The sequence below is a fragment of the Apteryx rowi genome, unplaced genomic scaffold (assembly GCF_003343035.1).
Source record: "Apteryx rowi isolate R43461 unplaced genomic scaffold, aptRow1 scaffold_7, whole genome shotgun sequence".
NCBI classification, from domain to species: Eukaryota; Metazoa; Chordata; class Aves; order Apterygiformes; family Apterygidae; genus Apteryx; species Apteryx rowi.
This window is the reverse complement of record NW_020450982.1, coordinates 5,665,761-5,685,506: the sequence shown is the minus strand read 5'-3', so window position 1 is coordinate 5,685,506 and position 19,746 is coordinate 5,665,761. Positions and strand designations below refer to the sequence as shown.

The window sequence follows — 19,746 nt, the reverse complement described above, 5'->3', positions numbered from 1 at the left end:
GAGTGACTTGCCCGCGGCTGCCCAGCACCCCTGCCCCGGGCTCACTGCTAGCCCACGCTGACTCCGGCGGGCAGTCCTACACCAGCAAAGGACTTGTCCCCTCACTGCCTGGCACCCTGGGCAGCCGGGCAAGGCCTCAGGCTGAGAAATAAATCTTTTAAAATAAGCTTAAAAATATATATCTCTCTATAGATAGTTTCCCTTTGCAATAAATAAAGGTGGGGGGGGGGTGCCCGCCCCGGGCCTTGCCCATGGCACCCCAGGGCATGGCTGGCTCTGGGGCTGCCCCCTTTCGGGAACGGGGGCACCAGGGCCCTCCCATCTGGGCACCCYGGCACGTGGTATTGGTGGGGGGTCCCCAGAGGAGGTGACGGGGAGCAGGCAGTGACCCCCGCAATGGGGCAATGGGGGAGTTGGCACGGCAGAGGGCCGGGCGCGGAGCCCGCCTTGCCAGCAGCTCCAGAAACGGGGGGGGTGGGGGGGTGGGGGGGTTAGTGCTTCCATTTCTGGGGGGCAGCAGGCCTGGGGCAGGGGAACCCCAAGCCCTGGGGGGAGACACGGTGCCGTTGGCACAGCCCCGCGCAGGGGGCACACGGGCAAAGCGTGGCCTGCACACAGCTTGCATAGAAACGCCAGCCTGCCCCGGCGAGCTCCTGCAGAGGGGACACGGGGGCCGGTCCTTCTTGGCGCGACGGCGCGGGGCCAAGATCGGGACATCACCACTCCAGCGACTAGCAGCACGACGCGGGCGACCCCGCTCTGCATCATTCGGCCCCGGGCCTGTGCCCCGCTGGCGCTGGGGGAGATGCTCTGCCCACGAACTGGCGTGTCGGTGCCGTCTGCAAGCCAGCAACCTGCAGAGAGATGGAGGGGGGGGTCAGCTGGGTCCCTCCAAACCTGTCCCATGCATGGTCCTGCATTGTGAAGCAGCCATGCACAGGGCCATGGCAGCGTCTGTGCCCGCRAGAGGTGCCAGGGCAGTTGGCACCTCTTGGGTATTCGGCTACGGGCACCAGCCCTGCTGCTGGGCTCTCGGAGGGAGAGGGGCTACGTCTCCGACTCCAACTCACCTAGCGCCTCGCGCCTGCCCCATGGCGCCCCAGATTCTGCAGCTCAAAGGCGTTGGGCATGGCGGTGCCCCCGGGAGCGGGCACACCGGGCTCCTCCAGGCAGTCCGTCTCACCACTGGCAAAGCCCTCGGGGCCAAAGCTGGGGTAGGAGCCGGGCAGCGTAGGGTGCAGGGCCACCRTCACCGAAGCGGTGGCCGTGACGGTGGCGTAGCTGCCGGCTGGCCCCTGCACGTGGGCGCTGTAGGYGGGCAGGGCGGCCCGTGGGGGCCGGGGAGCTCTGTGCGGGGCAGGCTGCGTGCCTGGCGAGCAGGGCTGCCCTGGCTGGGGCACTGCCGGGTGCGGGTAGTCTCTGGGCGGCGTGGGGCTCGGCTCTCCAAAGGGCAGCGGGGGTGCTTGCTGCGGGCCGGGCGGCTCCATCTTCCCCGATACCTCCGGGCTGTCCTTGTAGGGCTTCAGCACCTGGTGGGGAGATGCACGTGAGCAGGGTCCAAGCCAGGCAGTGGTCCCCTTGCTGAGGGGCAGGAAGCACACGAACGGAGCAAGCCCCCTGCTCTAACCACTAACCCTCACTCCCCTGTGGAGCCACCGAGAGGACCCAGGAGTCCTGATCCCCCCCACTGTAACCACCACCGCAGAGCCGGCAGCCCTCAGGGATGCCCGAAGCCYGCGGATGCCGGGGAGCACCGAGGGGGCACGGAGCAATACTCACGGTGATGCGAGGGAAGCTGGGGTCCTTGCCGGCCTCCAGGAGGATGTGCGCTGGGGCGGGGGGCACRACGAAGGTGCCACCATCGCAGGGCACCCGGGGGCCACCCAGCTCTGTGTCTGAGGCGTCAGCGAAGGCAGTGGGCCAGGCTGGGGTGCGCCGGACGTACAGCCCCTGGGGGCCAAGGCACGGGGGCACCGGCTCCGGTGGAGGCAGACAGGGGCTGTTATCCATGGGAGGTGCCTGCAGAGAGAGGGAACGGCWTCAGAGGACCCGGGGACATGAAGGAAGGGGGTGACCACAGGGCAAGGGGAGTGTGGGGCAGGGATGGAGCGAGCTGGGAATGGGACAAGGGGAGTGTGGGGTGAGGTGGGGATGGGGCGAGGGCTGTTYGGGGTGAGGGAGAGACGGGGTGAAGTGGATACAGTGTGAAGCAAGGATGGGGTGAAATGAGTCTGGGGCGAGCTGGATATGGGGCAAAGAAARGATGGGGTGAGGTGGGGATGGAGTGAAGCCAGCATGGTACGGGGTGAAAGATGGGCTGAGGTGGATACAGGATGAGGGGAATATGGGGCAAGGTTAGGACCAGGTAAGGAAGGGATAGTATAGGGTGAAGGGGCTACAAGGTGAGGGGGTCAGGGGAAATGGGGGATAAATAGAGGTGGGTATGGGGTGACAGAGAGATGGGGCAATGGGGTACAGGATGAGGCAGATATGGGGTGAGGGAGGGATGGGGAGAAGCAGGATGGGGATCTTGTACCTCAGGGGGAGGCCCGATGACAGAGAGCAGGACGGGCAGCAGCACCAGCCCATTGAGCAGTCCCAGCAGCGTCAGGATGGTGAGCACCGCAAAGAAGTATCTGCRTGGGCCACGGGCAGAGGGGGTGAGAAGGCACTGCTGCCCACGAACCCCATCCCACCCCAAACACAGCTTCCCSCACCCACACACCTGGCCCCATTCCTGCTGGGGAACCCCAAGCCCCCCCCCCATGCTCCATGCAGGAGCGGGTCGGTACCCTCGCGGTCCCCCTCCGTCCTCTGGCAGGGCAGGTGGCCCRGGCTGTTTGTCCCACGCTCGGCCGAGGGAAAATGTTTACACTGGGGATATTTATGGTATTTCCTGGCAGGCTGCATTTCCCCTTGCTGCCTTCCCCTCCCTGGACCTCCCAGAGTGGGGTACGTCCATCGCCCTCCCCTGATTGCAGAGCCTCCTGCACAGGGCCACCGGCTTGTCCCCTACCCCACGGAGGGCATGTCCTCTCCAGGTGCCCCACATCCCCATCTGCCAGCCAGGGGGGCTGCCCCTCTCAGCGCCCCCCCACTGCACGAGCTTTTGAGCGGCAGCAAGCTGGCATCTCCCCTTGCTGCATGCTGACAGGGTGCCTGGTGCTCACCTCATGATGAAGTCAAACTCGGAGCTGGCCAACATGAGGACACCCAGGAGAGTGGAGACGGCACCGTCCATCACAGGGGCAAAGGTGTGCTCCAGTGCCGCAGCTGAGCGCACGTTCCTGCTCCCCACGGCTGTCAGGAAGCCCTGCAGAGAGTTGGGGCGTCACGTGGGGCTTATCCCAGTGTGCCRCCCATGCCACAACCACGTCCTCCCAAGACACATGGCTAACAGGGCTGGGGCACCCAGTAGTGGGAACTGGGGCACCCCACAGCCAGACCAGGTCTGCACTCACTCACCAGGGCCACGTGGACAGTGAACTCCACGCCAATGCCCACCGAGGCGATGAGGATGACCACGGGGATGGCRCTCAGCTTGATGCCCATCAGCCCCATGATGCCGAACAGCTCCACTGCCATCATGGCCAGGATGGAGACCTGGTGGACAGCGGGGGTCAGTGCAAGAGGCCCTGATGGGTAGCCCTGTCCCTACCCCTCCATATAGGGCATCCCCACCCCATTGCCACTTTCCCCTCCTTTTGGGGTGTCCCTCTGTCCCCTCTATAGGGGGTGGTCCTCACCTCCTCTATAYAAAGTGTCCCCAATGACCATCCACTGTATGGGCCATTCCCAACCCACTGCCACCTCCAAACAGGGTGTCACCAACCTACCTCCATATGGGTGTCCCCGATCCCTCCATATGGAGTGTCCCCAGCCTACTGCCCCTTCTATACGGCRTTTCCCAGATCCCTCCATATGGGTGTCGCCCACCCACTGCCTCCTCCATAGGGGTGTCCCCCACCTCCTCCATATGGCATGTGCCCAAGCCCCTGTCTTGTCAATACAGGATGTCCCTGGCTACCTGCCCATTGCCCTTTCCAGATGAAGCAAGCACCCAGGGCCATCCAGTAGGAGGAGAGCAGGGCTGGGTGTCCCTGTCTCCATCCAGTGGGAAGGCAGCATGGTGCGTACTCACGATGATGCCGGCTGTCCAGGGGTTGAGCAGCAGCAGGGCACAGACGAGGAAGGTGCAGGCCAGCAGGATGCTGATGGCCAGCAGGAACCAGTGGCGCAGACCAATGTACTGCTCCCAGAAGAGGAAGGGGTACCCACTGGGGTAGCTTAGCACCCCATGGCGCTGGGCGGCCTCCTGGCAGATGGCCCGCACACTCTCAATTGCCTCCACGAAGTCAGCTGTGCGACGCAGCCCGCTCAGGTAGAAGGGGAACTGGGCGAACTCCAGCGGCTGGGCTGCCGGGACTGAGGAGGAGATCATGGGCAGCATGAGGGCATGGGCAGCATGAAGGCATGGGCAGCATGGGGAGCATGGGCAGCAGGGGCTCTGCAGTGAGATGCTCATGGTGTGGGGGGATGCTCAGAGTGTCAGAGGATGCTCAGAGTGTCAGGGGATGCAGGTAGCAGGGGTTTTCTCTGCAGGGGGATGAGTGTGGGATCAAGAGTAGGGTGGTTTCTCTGTGGAGGAATGCTCATGGGATGAGGGATGCAGGGAACAGGATGCTTGTGGGGCAGGAAAAGTGCAGGGAACGGGGGATTTCTCTGCAGGGGGATGCTTGGGGGCAGGAGGGGGGCCGTGGGGACCCTGCCACATGCCACTCACTTCGCAGGTTCTCGCCCGTGGTGTCGTACTTGTCGTGGATCCACTCAGGTGGCGGGGGGTAGAAGTTGGCCTGGGAGGCGGCAAAGCCCAGGGGGTCATTGCTGGCCCACACCGTCAGGCAGATGTAGAAGGTGTCAGGGGGGATGATGCCGTTTTCATCCACCAGCCGCCGTGTGGTCAGCTATGGGGAGAGAGCAGGACCAGGCATGAGCGGGGCAGTGGGCACGGTGCAGCACAGCACAACACAGCCCAGCCCAGCTGTGCGGCTCTGTCCCCAGCCCAGTCGTGCCACAGYTCGGCAGCCTGCATCCCCCACCCCAGAGAGAGGCTGGGCCCACCCGCTGTTTGTGCCAGCCCCATCCCCACACACCTGGTTGAAGTTGAAGGGCTCTTTCTTGTTGCCAGTCTGGATTAGGAGCTTGTACGCCAGCACCCCATCCTCAGAGCCGTTGCGATAGCTGTCATGGGTGATGCGCCCGGCTTGCCAGTCCCKGTCGAAGGTGGCCTGGAGCCCTGGGGATGCAGCAGGGGATGTGAGCTCCCCTTGGGGACCAGCACTCTGAATAGCCCCCCCATGCACCCCAGGGAGTGCAATGTTAGCAAAACAGGCATGCAAAGGTACCCAGGGCTTGACTTGGCATTGCTGGGCACCCTATGGGCACTGTGGGACTTCCCACCCTTCGGGGCTCCCAGAGGCTGCCACATACCAGGGAAGGTGTATCTGGGCAGGTGGGGAGTGTGTAGGCTGGGGAGGGGTTCCTGGGCAGGGGAGGGCATGGAGAGAAAGGAAAGGGGTGTCCCTCACCTCGCAGCCAGTCCTGGAAGTAATGGAGCCACATCTTGGGCAGGTCATGGTTGCCCTCACGTACCACGTACTTGACCGTGCTGAAGGCCTGGTGCAGGCTGAGCAGGGCAGCCTGGGCCCCGGGGTAGTGAAAGCCACCCTTGGTGACGATGAACATATTGTAGAAGGAGAAATACTTGAACTGGGCTGAGATGAAGGCATGAGCCTTGGTGTCCCGTGGCACAATGTCTGTCAGGTACAGCCCGTCATGCACCATGGTGGTGCCGTAGAGGCTCAGTCCCAGCAGTGCCAGGAACAGCACCACCACCACGGCCTGCAGGGACAGTGGGTCCAACAGTCAAACACAGTGCCCCTGCCACCAACCCCCTCGCATTGCATAGCCAGAACTGTCCCCACCTCACCTTGGTCTGGGTTTGCAGCAGGAGTGGGGCGTACTTCTCCCGGGCAAAGTCRGAGAGGCTCCAGCGGCAGAAGGGCAGGGGCACACACTCCCGCCCGCCCTTGGCCTCATCCAGCTGGGCCAGCAGGTCCCGTGTGGAGCTGGATGGCGTGAAGACCTGCGAGCCCAGCGGGTCAGTGGGAGGCAGGAGCACCGCCGGCGAAGTGCACACCTGTGAGGTGGGCGGTAGGACGGTGACAATGTGGTGGCCTGAGGAGTCGCACTGGGTGAAGGCCTGCACAGTGGTGGTAATCTGGGTGCTGGTGGCCATGCCAGGGTGCCCATAGGGGGATGGGTGGGAGGCATGGTTGTCGTTGGCATCTGCAAACTCCTGGGGTTGGATCTGGATGACCCGTGAGGAGCAAGGGCTGTGGGCAAAGAAAGGAAAGGAGAAGAGAGAAAAGAAGGGAAAAGAGAAGATGTTAAGGGAGATTTGCAGGCCTGTCCCATGTGACCACTTCTAGGGAGGGATACAAGGGTCAGACCCATCCTCTGCCCGAGCCCAGCAGTGCCCGTGTGCCCCATTCCCGGTGGGAGGCAGACGGTACCTGTAGAAGCAGCAGAGGATGTCAAGCCGGCGTTTCTCCCGGCGGTGCAGGTCCAGGCTCAGGATGGCCGGGAAGATGAACAGCACCATAGCAAAGTTGAACACCACAACCACTGCAGCCTGTGGATGGAGGGACACATCAGAGCAGGATGCAGCTACCCCTTCCCATCCCCAGGGAGGGTCTCTGCTCCCCAGAGAGGAACCCAGACAGGAGCAGGGCACGGGGCTGTACCTGGAGGGAGAAGGCACGCAGGGCAGGGATGGGCACCAGGGCTGCCATGAAGAAGGCGATCATGTTGCTGACAGAGGTGAGAGCCACGCTGGTCCCTGTGCGCTTCAGGCACTCACCTGTCCGCTCCTGGAAGGAACAGATAGGCATGGTGATGAGAAGGGCCGCAGGGTGCTGGGGGGAGACAGGGAGTCCCAGTGCAGGGCACGGCTCTCACCTTGAAGGGGATGTGCTGGCTGGTCTCGGTGAAGGCGTGAGCCAAGAGGAACATGTCATCCACACCGATGCCAAGGGCCAGGAATGGCAGGACCTGCCAGAGAGCAGCCAGCGTCAGCATGGGGACATGGCCACCACCAGAGAGCAGAGGGGACCCAGACACCCAACACCCTCTGGCCCCCAGACCCCTGCCTGCCCCATGGTACCCAGCACCTCCTCAAGCACATACCTGCGTGGTAGCTGCATTGAAGGAGATGCCAAGCAGAGAGCAAAGTCCCAGGCCTGAGGCCACGGAGAGAGCCACAAGCAGGACCCCAGCCAGGCCCACGGCCCCTTGGGACTTGGAGCAGTCCCATCGCAGCATGGTGACACAGGCATATGCCAGCTGGAAGAGGGCAGAGGGTTAGTGGGGACATGGGGGTGAGGGATGGATGGCAGGAGATGGAGAGAGGGGAGATACTCACCATGAGGAGGTAGCCTCCGGCCACCCGGATGGCGCTGACATCRGAGAAGGATTTCATGATGTCGTTGAGTGTGGTGGTGGAGAAAGCATGGACGTTCTGYGTGGCGTTGGGCGGGATGGAGTCCTGCGCCAGCTGGCAGACACACACCCTGTTACACAGGCCGGGTCCCCCTGGTCCCTCGCATGCCCATCCCAAGAGCCACCCAGGTGGGTGAACATCACCTCCAGGGGCCACCAGGTACCCACAACTCTCTGGGCATAGCTAGACCACGAGAGAGTGGCAGCAGGACTTGCAGCCATGTGAAAGCTGGGTGCAGGGAGGATGCTGTGTACAGGGTAACCCCTGTGCAGCCCCGCATGGAGGCTGAAGGCCAGCCCCAGTGCCTACCTCGACAAATTTCCTCTGCCAGGCCTCCAGGATGGCACCCGCCTTCTCCTCGCTCCAGCTGATGTCATGGATCTCATAGTCATCCTTGAAGTGCTCAAACAGCTGCCGGGGGCTCATGAGGAGGAACATGGTCTGCAGGGCCTCGGCGCTGGGGGACATGCACACAACCTGCTGGGACCAGTTGTGGCACCCCGTGCTTTGGGAATGGGGCCTGCCCTCACCCCTGTGGCTCCCATCCCCACCAYGGAAATGGGGAGTGAACCCAGGCATCCTGACGCCCACCCTCAGCCCCAGATCTCACTCTTCTCAACAACGCCGAGGAGAGGAGCCACGATTTCCCGCACAGCCCCTCCTCCCATTGCACAATGTTTCCAGYCAGAACTGGCTGGGGACCCAGGAGTCCGGTCACTCATCCTTCATTCTGATCTGCCAAAGCCAATAAAAGCCCAGGAGTCCTGATCCCCTCCTCCTCCAGTGTTGCTCCAACACACTGCCCTGCTTGCCAGCCCCACACAYTCTCCCTCTCCCTCCACCCACGCTCTGCAGCTCCCAGACAGTTTACACATCCTTGCAGCCCCTCCTATGGCTGGGGCAGGGGTCCTTTGGGCCCTGGATGAGGGGACACTGCCCCAAGCTGTCCCTCGGGTGAGTCCTGGGCAGGGACCAGCTGCTGGATTAACTGTTGCCCAGGTGAGTGCCCAMCCTGCAGCACCCAAGTGGCTCTTACCTTAGTAGCTTGCCCTGGGAGTCTTTGGTCATGCCGCCTAAAATCAACTCCTCCTGCCAGTGCATGAACTTCCTGGAGAAGCCATGGCAGCCCCCAGAGAGCTCAGCTGGGATGTCGGGGCTCTGCAGGCAGAGAGGAGGCTGTGTCAGGGATGCGGGACTCCCAGCACGAGCCGAGGGGAAGGGGGTGGCCAGGAGAGCAGCAAGCTCCACGGACCTGTACCCATCCTGGTCCCTGCGGGATGTGACCCACCTGCTGGCTTTGCTTGTTGGGGGCACTGGAGGGGCACTGGGGGTCTTGAGGATCGAGGCAGGGCCGCTCCATGTAAGCCTGCCCCACCTCCGCCTTGTCCAGCAGCTCTTTGAAGCCTTCCAGGGACGTGAACTGCCCCAGCTCCTCCATCAACTGCAGAGGGTCSAGGTTGCTCCACTGGATATCCGGGCGGCCTCTGTGGAGAAAGCGGCACCAGGGTTACGGGGGATGCTAAAACCCACACCTGGGACTGCCACCGAGACCCCATCACACACCTGGGATCGTGCCATGCYGTGGGGCTGATAGGCACACTCAGCTGTTGGCACCCTGACAGCCCTGGGGGTGCCCTCAAAGGCAGGGCTAGCCAGGGTGCAAGGATGCAGGAGAGCAGTGTCAGCCCCAAGCATGTCCCCCCCTTCCTGGGGCTGCCTGCGGCATCCGCCATGCCCCAGCGCAGGGCTGCACGGTGCAGCAGGCCATGCCCCAAGTCAAGTAGCGTGCCTGATCCTGTTACGCTGCGACAAAGGGCAGGGAGCTGGCCCCGCACGCCCGGCCGCCTGGCCCCGCTTTGTGCAAGCAGTCAGGCCGATTACTGCCCGCAGGCTAACATCTTGATAGAGAGGAGCAGGCACACAAGGGCTCCCGGTGTCTCCTTCCCACCCAGCCTTTCCAGTCCCATCCCACCACCCCAGCTGGCTGTTTCAGCGCTCAGGAGTAGGTTTCTGTTTGCCCTGCAGCTCTGGGGCTTGGGATGGAGAGAAGGCAGAGACATGTGCTGGGGACTCATCATGGTGCTTTGTGCTGCTCTGTCACACGTGGCTGGGTGCCTGTGCCAAGTGCTGGCCTCGGTTTCCCTGTGTGCCCACGCTGGGTGCTCCGTGGGGCAGGGAGGGGAGGGGGCTGACAAGGGTCCCAGGGACCCAGCTGCAGCCTATCCAGTCCCTCTGGCACAGGACAGCTCTGGAGAGATGCAGACACACACCCAGGTCGCCACAAAACCAGAGGCATCTGCTGGGAGGAATCTCCATCGGCTCAGCCAGCTGGTGAGCATGGGTCCTGGCACAGCAGCAAAGTCCTGCCCACTCCCAGAGCATCCTCCTCAGCAGGTCACCGAGACAAGCCTGGGGCTCAGCAATGCCCAGCACCAGCTCCTTGGAGGCCCAGCAAGCACCCACAAGACTTGGACACCCTGGTAGAAGGGGCTTTTCTGTTGCCTATGCAGGATGCTCTGCTCCAGACATCTCTATTCGAGCCCTGGGAGATTGGGGAACAGAGCAGGACAGGGGGCTGCCAGATCCGTGGCAGGGCAGTATACTGGGACGCCCAGCTCCTGGGCCAACGGTGGCTCTAGTACAGCCACACTTCCCAGGGCCAGCTCCCAGCCTCACTCAGCTTCTTTTTAAGAGAGAAAAGAGACAAAAAAAGCCAACAAACCCAGCCCAAAGCTCCAAAGAGGGGAAGAAAAAGCCCCAAGCGAGTGTGGGCTCTGGGGAGAAACACAGTCTAATAATTCATGAAGGCTGGCTGGGCCAGAGCCGGGCGCTCTGAGATTCCCACATACCAACCGGAGCTGCTGCTGCTTCCAAAGAGAGCCCCTTTTATCTGCTTTCGCTTGCTTCACTGAGCCAGGGCAAATCCTTTTGTCTTTCCATAGATTGCTGCTCTTTGTTCTCCCAGCTCCCGCCCTGCTCACCCTTCGGTGCTAAAAGGGGGGAAGAGAGTCCCCTGGGCTGGCCGGCGCGGCCCCAGTGGTCYGCCTGACCAAGAGGTGCCCATCTGGGTGCCGACTTGCCCGGSTGTGGAGGGAAGGTGGGCCCTGTCGCTGCTCTGGGTGTCACCCTGCCAGGCGGGTACCAGAGCAGGGGATGCTGCTGACCCCAGGCAGATGCGGCTGCGAGTGCCCCGCTTGGCACAGCCACGTCAGCCCCACTCCCTCCTGGTCCAGGCTTCTCCCCCGTCTGGCCAGGCTGTGATGGAGGGAGCCCAAGGTCTGGGGGGGATGAAGCTGGTCCCCCACTTCTGGCTGGGCCTGCCGAGGCCCCTCCCCCCTCCTCCCATCCCGCAGCAGCCTGAATAACGCCACTATTTCATCTGTTTGGCAACTGGCAGCTTTCAAAGTAGCATTAGCATGAGAATACGTGGGGCTGCCGTTTGCTGACAATGCACAAGTCTCCCTGGTCTCTCCCGGACAAACACACTTGTAAACAGAAAGAATGYGCGGGCTCCCCTCCTCCCGGCCGTGGGCTCCCCAGCCCCACAGAAACACAATTACGGGCTGGCGCGGTGYGGGAGCCAGCCAAGGGGACTTCCTCCAGCCCTGGGGCTCAGCTGGGCATGGCAAGAGCGGCGCTCGCTCGCTGCAGGGAAATCTCAGCTCTGCCCCTAGTTCCTGGCCAGCCTGGGTGACTCCGAGCCCCTCGGCACATGGCTACAGGCACAGCTCAGGAGTGCAGGGTGCCACGGCTTCCTCCCTATCGTCACAGCCCTGCAAAGTGCTGGGGGGCTGAGCGAGGAGGGAGCAGTCCCCAGACACCTGCATGTGGCACAGCCACAGCTCCAGTGCTTTTCTGTCCCTTTGTCCCTGACCACAGATGGTGCCACAGCTCGGTGTGACAGGGCAGGGCTGCGCAGGCTGCGCACAAGCCTCTGCCTGTGGGCCACAGCTCCCTGCTGCATCGTCACAGCTCTGCCCATGCCACCAAGACTCTGGGGACAGGGACAGGGACCTGTCCCCCGGAGCTGACCCAGCAGGGCAAGTGATAGTGGTAGGACAGTGCTCCTAGGACCCTCCCGGGGCTTAGCAGAACAAACAGCACAGTGGAGAGACCTCAGCACTGCTCTGCCATGAGGACAGCAGGGCCTGGCTGCACAGAGGAGGGCTGGAAAGCCCAGGCCTTTGCTAGCCATCGTGCCCACAGTCTCCTGCTCCAATCCCTCAGCCTTACACAGCCCTGTGGGGTGTCCCGACTCCCTCACACCCTGACACGGTCCCCAYGCACTCACGGGAGATATGCTGATCCTCCCTGCAGCTTGGACCCTTCCCAGAAGCAGTCCAGCGGTGTCAGGATCACGCAGGGGAATAGCTTCTCAATCATCTGCGGGGTGAAAGAGATGTGAGGGGTTGGCAGGGATGTGCCAGGCCCCCAGCACTGCCTTGCCCAAGAGCCTCCCTCTCCATCTCCTGCCGTCCCCAGTTCCCACTGGCCAGCACCCTCCACACGGAGCTGGAGGTCCCTTTGCAGCACCAGAGGCAGGAAAGTYCCCCAGCCCAGCTGTGGTCCATCCACTGCCCATTTCCCAGGGGAGAGGAATTTCTCATTGTGCAAATGCCTCTGTCAATCCAGCCATGAGCCCAGGGTGTCCCGGATGCCATGCTGTACCCTGGACTTACCCTCTCAATCATGCCATTCTCGATAATGGGGACACCCGACTTGTAGCAGATCTTGTTCAAATCCCATGATCTGGAAAGGCAAAAGAGACATTTGAGGATGGGCTCCATCCTGCCAGAGGGCATGGGGCATCAGGGCATGGCAAGGGGGGGAGCAAGGCACAGTGGGGGTCCCTGTCCCTGTCCGGAGCCGGACTCACTTTCCGTACAGCGAGACTTGCACTTTGCTGGCAGCCAGAGCAGCCTCGAGGTGGAGCTGCAGGGCCTCCTGCGTCAGGATGTTCTCGCCTTCCCGCTTTGGGGTCTGGATCAACATTTGGGATGTGTAGACGGACTCCTCACCCAACTTCTCCTTCGTGTAACGGAGCTCCTGGCTGACACGGCTGCCTGCTGTGGAGGGAACCATGTGGCACCCTGTGAGCACTGAGACCAGCAGAGCCCATGGCCTACCACCCTGCCTGTCACGCTGCCACAGGGATGCACAGGGAAAGCGAGGCAGGAACAAGGTCATGCATCATTATACAGTGCCGCATTAATCCAGGGAACTTCATGCCACGTGATATCCCAACCACTGCATCCTCCGGGAGCTTGCACCCTGTGAGACCCGATTGGGCAGTACCAGCAACCTGCCTCCCCAAAAGCTTGTCCTACAGCCCACACTGGGCCAGGAATGCCCCCTTCCTGCTGACACAGATGTTTCCAGCCCCAGAGAGTCTCGTTGGCTTTGGTTTCCCCTGGAAAACCCCGCAGACAGCTGACACGGCGGATAGTACACATATCCTGTCCACTCCCTGCTCCCATCCGTGCACTGCAGCCAGACACCAGGGATGCCAGACGCGACTGGCTCCTGACGCATCAAGCAGAACCGGGGATCCTCCCAGCTCATCCCTGCTGGATTTGCCCCATAAATCCCTGCAGCTGCTCCCTAGCACTTGGAGGTGGGCAGCATTTTGGCCAAGCTGCCTTAGTGGGCGTAATGATGGAGTTGGGGACAGTCAGACTCAGTCCTCCAGGGAGCAGGACCGTGAAAACCCTGCAGACAGAGGCTGCCCTAAGAGGCATTTGGAGACAGGCAAGGGGACAGCAGGGGAGGGAAAAGGCACCAGGGAGCTCCATGTCCCTTTGGCATCTCCCAAAAAGCTGAGAGTCATGCCTTTGCCTGAACAGCTCCCACAGGCCCTGCAAGGCACCGTCAGCATCTCACAACCCCTGGGAGATCTTGCTGGCCTTGGCTGCTTGCCCAGCCCTTGGCTCTGCAGCCCTGTGAGCCCACCCATGGCCTGGGACACATGCATGGGCTCTGCAGCCATGTGAGCCCACCCATGGTCTGGGCCACATGTCGCCCCTGGACCCCACAGAGGATGCATACCAGGGACAAGCCCCCGTGTTGCACAAGGACCCATCTCCATCCCGGTCGGCTCTGATCCCAGCTCCCCACAGCCATGTGAGCCACAGCCCCCTGAGGCTGTGCCGACCCCAGCCCTCCCTGCTCGTGCCAAGGCTTTGCAATACATCCAGAAYTGCCAGCTCGTTCCTCAAAGGCAGCACAAGAGCTCTGCACGCAGCAGGGCCAACATTTCCGGGAGAAGCCGCTGACTTTATTTGCAGCTGCTTCAGCACGGAAGAGAAATCCGCCCCCCCCCCCCAACACGGTTGCGGGGGGAAAGTCTGGGGTTTTAGATCAAACTCTTGGCTCTTTTCATGGAGGAGCCAGGCTGCTCCAGGGGATGGGGACATGAGCAGCATCCTAGGAACAGCTGTTCTCCTTGTCTCCATCAGACGAGGGGTTCCCATCTCCGGCCAGGGCAGTGAAGTGGGGACGCGCGACTCAGCCCAGCTCACCAAAGAAGCTGGGGGGGCAGAGGCAGATCCCAAGAGGCACAAGCTGCAACCACRAGGCTGCCCTGCTCCTGGCCTATCCACACACCCCCTTCCCAGAGGGTGATCCCGTATCACAGCCCCCYGTCCCAGCGCTGACTGCTGCAGACACCCCAGGGTGCCAGGCACTGTACGTGGCCACCCCACACCACAGACCAGGCACCCAGGAGCACTCAAAAACCCTGGCGTCAGGGAACGTCCTAAGGTGGCTGTCCCTGAGGGATGCCGATTCCTGCCCAGCTCCCTCGGGCGCATGGGGACCGCGGGGCAGGAAGGAGGCACCGCGGTGCTGGGAAGACGGAGGATGGAGCAAGATTCCTCTGCGCCGGGACACTCCCTCAGCAAGAGGCCAGGGCCCCGGCGGGCCTGGCCACCGGCCAGCGCAGAGGAGGCCAAAGCAAGACCACAATTAAGCAGCAGAATCTTCCCTTTTAATGACTTATTATATGGGTTTTTTTCCTTTTTTTTTTGGGGGGGGGGGTGCCTTTATTGTTCCTGGCTGAGCTGGGAAGCAGCTGGTGTCCATCAGATGCCAGTTGCGATGGAGGTTGCGCCAGGGCCGGGGGGACATGGACTTGGCCTTTGTGTGTGTGTGTGTGCGTGTGTGTGTGTCATAGGGGACGTCGGCGCCCGGGGCAAGGGGCCGAGGACACAAGGCAGGGTTGGTGTCGGAGGAGGACCCAGCCCCTTCCCGGCAGGCTGGGAGGTCGGGCAGGAGGTGTGCCGAGCTGCTCTGATCTCAGCCGCACCACCCACGCAGAACCCACATGGGCAGACGGACAGTGGACACGAGYGGGGGAGGGAGGGCAGGGGGACGGGCACCCAGCACCGCCGCTGCTCTTGGTGGGGGGGGACGCATCCTGCTGCACACGGCAGCCCTGGCTTCCCGGCGGGCATCTCCGCATACTGCTGAGCACGGCCGCAGGAATAACTGCACATCTGCAAGCACAGAGGGGGGAAGAAGCCCCCTGAAAAATTAAAAAAAAAAAAAAAAAAGAAAAGAAAAAGCCGTCCCTTGTAATTAGTGTTAATTTGGAACAGGGCACTGCGAGCCGTCAGCAAGCTTCAAAGGCAGTGAGGAAGCCTCAAATTCCAACACCCTAATTAACCAAAGAGCAACATGAAAAGACAAGGCAGCGCACACAGGGCCTGCCAAGGACACTTCAAACGGGCGCGCGCCCGCCGGCCGGGCCGGGCCRGGCCGGGCCCCGGGCTGGGAACGGGGCGAGACGCCCCACGCGGCACAGAGCCGGCCCGCGCGCAGCCTCCCGCGCGCGCCCCCCGCCGTTCCCGGCTCCGTGGTCCCGAAGGCGAGGGGAGGGGGCCGGGGTGCTGGGGAAGCCGCCATGATAGCAACAATGAACACGGTAATGAGGAACTGTATGTAAATTCTTTTTTACTCCAATTAACAAAAGGAGCCCTTGGCTTTTTCATGCAAAGGGCCCTCTGGTTCCAATCAAACGCCCGGTCCTGCTTATTAACAACCCGCCTCGGCTCCTCGGCGGGGGCTGGCTCTGCCCTTCCAGCACCCCCTGCCCCTGCACGGGGCTACGGGACCCCCACCTCTCCGCAGYGGGCTCTGCTGCCCAGGGCTGCCCACCCAACCCCAGCTGCCTCCGACTATCCCGCGGCCATGCCTGGGCCAGGACGGCGTTCGGAGGCAGCGCTGCCTTGTAGGAGCATCCTCCACGGGTTGGATGCCGGTTCTGGGTACCACCGGTCTCCTGCAGGGGGATTTTGGGGGCTGGGGGAGGTTCCTGGGTGTAAGCAAGCAGCAGCATGAGCTGGATGAAGGGACGGGACCCCAAGCCCACCCAGGTGCCCAAATGCCTGGGGTGTGCAGGGGGCCCCCACCATGGATGTGGGGGGCCCTACAGGGTCACCTCCTGCAGGTGCTGGTGCCAGGGAAGGGACAGCGGTGCCGAGCCTGGCGCCTGGGTCATTGGCAGCCAGGGAGGCCGTGTGTGCGGGCGGGCGGCTGCCTCCCGCCCGCGGGCCGTGCCTCGGGAGCCCTCCCCGTAATTACGGCATCCGCCGCAAAATTACAGAGCAGGGCGGGAGCCTCCCTGCCCCCTTCCCGGCCACCCTGCCTGAGCTGCCGCCACCGCCACGGCTCCCCAGATCCTCCTGGCACAGCACACGTGGCCTCCTCCCTCGGAGCTGAGGGCTGCAGCCAGCTCACCCTCGCCCCACGGGACCGTCTCGTGCCCTCACCTGCCCCGGGGGGGTGCCGGAACCGCAGCACCCCCAGCCTGGCACCAGGGATCATGGGCCCTGAGGGGAAGGGTTTGCTCCTGCTGGCAGCCCAGGTGGCCCCCAAGACGGAGCACTGGCCACTAGCCCCCACTGCCCTGATCCCTTTGCAGGGGGGTGGCGTTGCCCCTGCCTAGGAAGGGGCTTGAGCCAAGCTCACCCCATACCTCCCTCAGGGCTACCTGGGCTCAATGGGGTGCCCCCCAACATCCCACCCCACAGTGACAGTGAGCACCCCTGAGCCTCAGCACAGAGGGTTTGGGGATGGAGGAACCCATGCCAGGTCCCATTGGACACCCATTGCCCCCCCAGGTGGGGGGATGGCTAGGCTCAGCTGCAAACGCCCCAGCTCACACCTCAAAAAAACCCCAGCCACAGTAGGAAGGAGACCAAGGCATCCTGTCAGGCTTATCCAGGGCAAGAGGTGGCCCTGTCCCCATGCAGCCCCAAGGCGCCCACAGGTGGGGTGCAGTGGGCTGAGCGTGCTGGGGCAGCGCGCCCGGGCGGCACCAGGAGGCACCAGGAGGGCAGTGGGTCAGGGCAGGCTGCCAGCCCCACACTGAGCTCTTCCCCACCCTGGGTAAAGCCAAAGATGCTGCAGGGCACAGATCCTGCAGGAAGGAAAGGTCCTGCTGGTGGGAATGCCCTGGGCTCACTGGGGGGGGGGGGTGGGTCATGGTCAACACTGGTGCCACTGCTTGGTGGATGGGCACCCTGGGCACCGCTAGGAGCCATCACTGCTTGAGCAGTTCAGCTAAGAGCAGGTAACTAGGAGAGAGGGTGCAGAGGGCCGGGACGCCTGGGTTCACCTCCCCGCTCAGCCTCAAACCCAGGCCCCAACCTCTGGCCTCCCTGGGCGTAAGGGGACTCCAGGTTGTGGTTACAACCATGCCGAGTCCTGGATTTGGGATTCCAGGACATGGGTGGGACATAGGTCTGCAAGCATGCTTGACACAGGGCCCCTGGGGAGCCGGCTCAGCCCCAGGGCTGGACAGCCATGGAGAGCTGGAGGATCCTTCCAGGGAACGGCCTCTTCTCTACCCTGCAACACCCCACTGCAACCCACTGAGGCYGGGCAGCCCCCAGACCAGCGTGCAAGCCCCTGGCCACACAGGCAGGTTGTGCCTAGATCTCCGGGAAAGGCCGTCCTCATGGGGAAAACCCCTGGGTGAGCTCCACAGCACCCCTCACTCGGCGGGGGCCATGCCGCCACAACAGGGGACACCATGCTTGCAAACACTGGACCACGGAGCCACTCCATGTGGCAGGGACTCGCACATCCCTGCATGGTTAAAGCCCTCAGGGGCCATGGACCGACACCGACACTGTCCTGCCTGCCTGCAGGAGGGCGGAGAAGGGGGTCCTGCGGTGCCCCATCCCTCYGTGGTGGGGGGACATCCCGCAGCCGCCCTCCACATCCCGTGGCCGACCGCTTCCCCCGCGCTGAACAGCGCACAAGCCAGAGGCCACCTTCAAAGTGTTGTGGGGCGGATTAGCTGGATTAGGGAGCCTGTGAAAGGACTCATGCTGCTCTGGAGGAAGTCTCGCTGAGGGCATGCTAAAAGAGCCATTTTTACCTGTCCCGGCTGCTACCGCCAGCCTTGTGAAAAGCCTCCGCGGCCCCATCCTGTCAAAACACGTCCAACAGGCCCTATTCAGCGCACCGGTGCGGGGCCGGGCGCGAGACGGGGGGCTCCGGGGGGGACGGGCCCCGGCCCCACGGGGGTGGCAGATGGGTGTCCCCGGCAGCGCCGATGAATGCGGGTTTGTCGCTCCCTCGGCGTCTCCTGGGGCTTGTTCTCTAACAAACCCAGCCCAACAAAAGCGCTCTCCCAACGCCTTTCTAAATAAACATGGCCAAAAAAAGCAGGCCTGCCTTCAAAAAGCCAGCGACGGAAAGGCCTGAAAAGGCCCGTTTGAGGCCTGCTCCCGATCCGCCAGCCCCGGCCCGGCCCTTTGTTTATGGCGGAGCTAAATTAATGTCTTTATTACCCCAAATCCCAAAGCGCCGGTTCCCAGTGCAGCCGGGGGGAGGGAGGGCGAGGAGCCGCCGAGGAGCCCACACCGCCTCGGCCGGGACCGAGGGGACAGCGCGACCCCCGAAAGAGGGGGAGAGGAGATTCAGTTGGGAACTATTCACCGCTAAGACTCCTGTCAGCATTGACATAAATTTCCACTGGTGTTGGCATTTAGGCATTTGCCATTTCCATATGTATAGGGCTGCCTGTACTAATTATGCTAATCACCCCCTCTGTTGGCTGCTGTGAAAAATGGCCACATTAGGCACTCCACTGCTTGCTAATGTCACTTAATGTGTGGTTGAAACATACATTCATCCCGCTCTGAATGGTGAAATTTTTCCACATTGCTGGCTTCATTCAGGCAAGAAATGAATTTTTTGAACTCAGACCACTTTTCCAGGCCYGAGGGAGAGGCAGATAATAAAACCCTCTTCTCAGTCCCTCGCGCTGCCCGCCCGCCCCCCCCCCATCCGCCAAATAACATTTAAAAACGCAAAAAGAACCCCCTCCCCAAATCTATGTATATATCTAAGCAAGTAAAAAAGAAAAAACTCCCCCCCAAAAAAGAGAAATAAGTTAAAAAGCAAAGCAAAATGGATATGTGCAGATAAGCCACAGCCATCTGAAAAAACTCTCCCAGTCTTTTTGGTTAATTAGCAAAATTTTCCAGCCCGAAAAGCCGACCAAGCTGTCAAGGAAGGGAAAAGCAAGAGAGATTTCTCACTCTCCTCCCAAAGATAAATAAATAAAGGCAACGCGCCTGCTCCCCATCTTTGGGAAGGCAGGCTCTACAGCAAGCCCCAGCTAGTTGCCGAGAAGAAAGGTCCTTTCAGAGCCAGCCGAGGTTGCGGGAGAGAAGGTGCTTTGGAGCAAACGTCAAAGCAAAGCAAGCAAACAAAGCAGATTTTTAGGATAACGGGGCAGGCAGTGCGCGTGGGGATCTTGGCGCCCCATTGCAGCAACGCCCCGGCTGCCTCTTGCTTCTTTGAGCACCTCCAGGTTTGGGACATGCCTCAGCCCTTCCTGACCCCACAAAAAGGGGGAGAAAAAGGATTGCAGGGTCCCGAAACAAAGATCCTGCCAGGCCAGGCCCGAAAGGCCCCTACAGCAGCACTGGGGATCCCAGGCAGCCCCTTCCCACCCCGCAGGAGTGACAGCTGTGTCACCGCATCCAGGGCCCTGTCCCAACGGGACACCCATCCAGGGATGTGGCAGTGCTGGAAACTGCCCCTCGGGCATGAGGCTGGCTCACGCCAGCTGCCAAAGTTGTGGCTGGTGTTTCGCTGCCCCGGCCCCCGAGCATCAATCCCAGCCCCACATGCAGGAACGGGGCTGGCTCCAGCCCCACGCATTTCCC

At 62.3% G+C, this 19,746-nt stretch overlaps 1 protein-coding gene across 1 annotated transcript in view; it reads right to left on the bottom strand.

The window, feature by feature from the left end:
- Nucleotides 1-1,070: 1,070 nt before the first annotated feature.
- PTCH2 (patched 2) overlaps nt 1,071-19,746 on the bottom strand; it is a 25,353-nt gene continuing 6,677 nt past the window's right edge. The window contains exons 3-23 of the mRNA XM_026086674.1: nt 12,438-12,627; nt 12,241-12,310; nt 11,853-11,944; nt 8,850-9,045; nt 8,598-8,719; nt 7,871-8,018; nt 7,484-7,615; nt 7,249-7,404; nt 7,021-7,113; nt 6,807-6,932; nt 6,576-6,694; nt 5,990-6,395; nt 5,589-5,901; nt 5,154-5,296; nt 4,784-4,964; nt 4,142-4,425; nt 3,466-3,603; nt 3,171-3,313; nt 2,537-2,636; nt 1,780-2,019; nt 1,071-1,529 (exon numbers count right to left, since the gene is read on the bottom strand). Coding sequence (XP_025942459.1) covers nt 1,071-1,529; nt 1,780-2,019; nt 2,537-2,636; nt 3,171-3,313; nt 3,466-3,603; nt 4,142-4,425; nt 4,784-4,964; nt 5,154-5,296; nt 5,589-5,901; nt 5,990-6,395; nt 6,576-6,694; nt 6,807-6,932; nt 7,021-7,113; nt 7,249-7,404; nt 7,484-7,615; nt 7,871-8,018; nt 8,598-8,719; nt 8,850-9,045; nt 11,853-11,944; nt 12,241-12,310; nt 12,438-12,627 — 3,851 coding nt within the window. The remainder of the gene's footprint in view (nt 1,530-1,779; nt 2,020-2,536; nt 2,637-3,170; nt 3,314-3,465; nt 3,604-4,141; nt 4,426-4,783; nt 4,965-5,153; nt 5,297-5,588; nt 5,902-5,989; nt 6,396-6,575; nt 6,695-6,806; nt 6,933-7,020; nt 7,114-7,248; nt 7,405-7,483; nt 7,616-7,870; nt 8,019-8,597; nt 8,720-8,849; nt 9,046-11,852; nt 11,945-12,240; nt 12,311-12,437; nt 12,628-19,746) is intronic.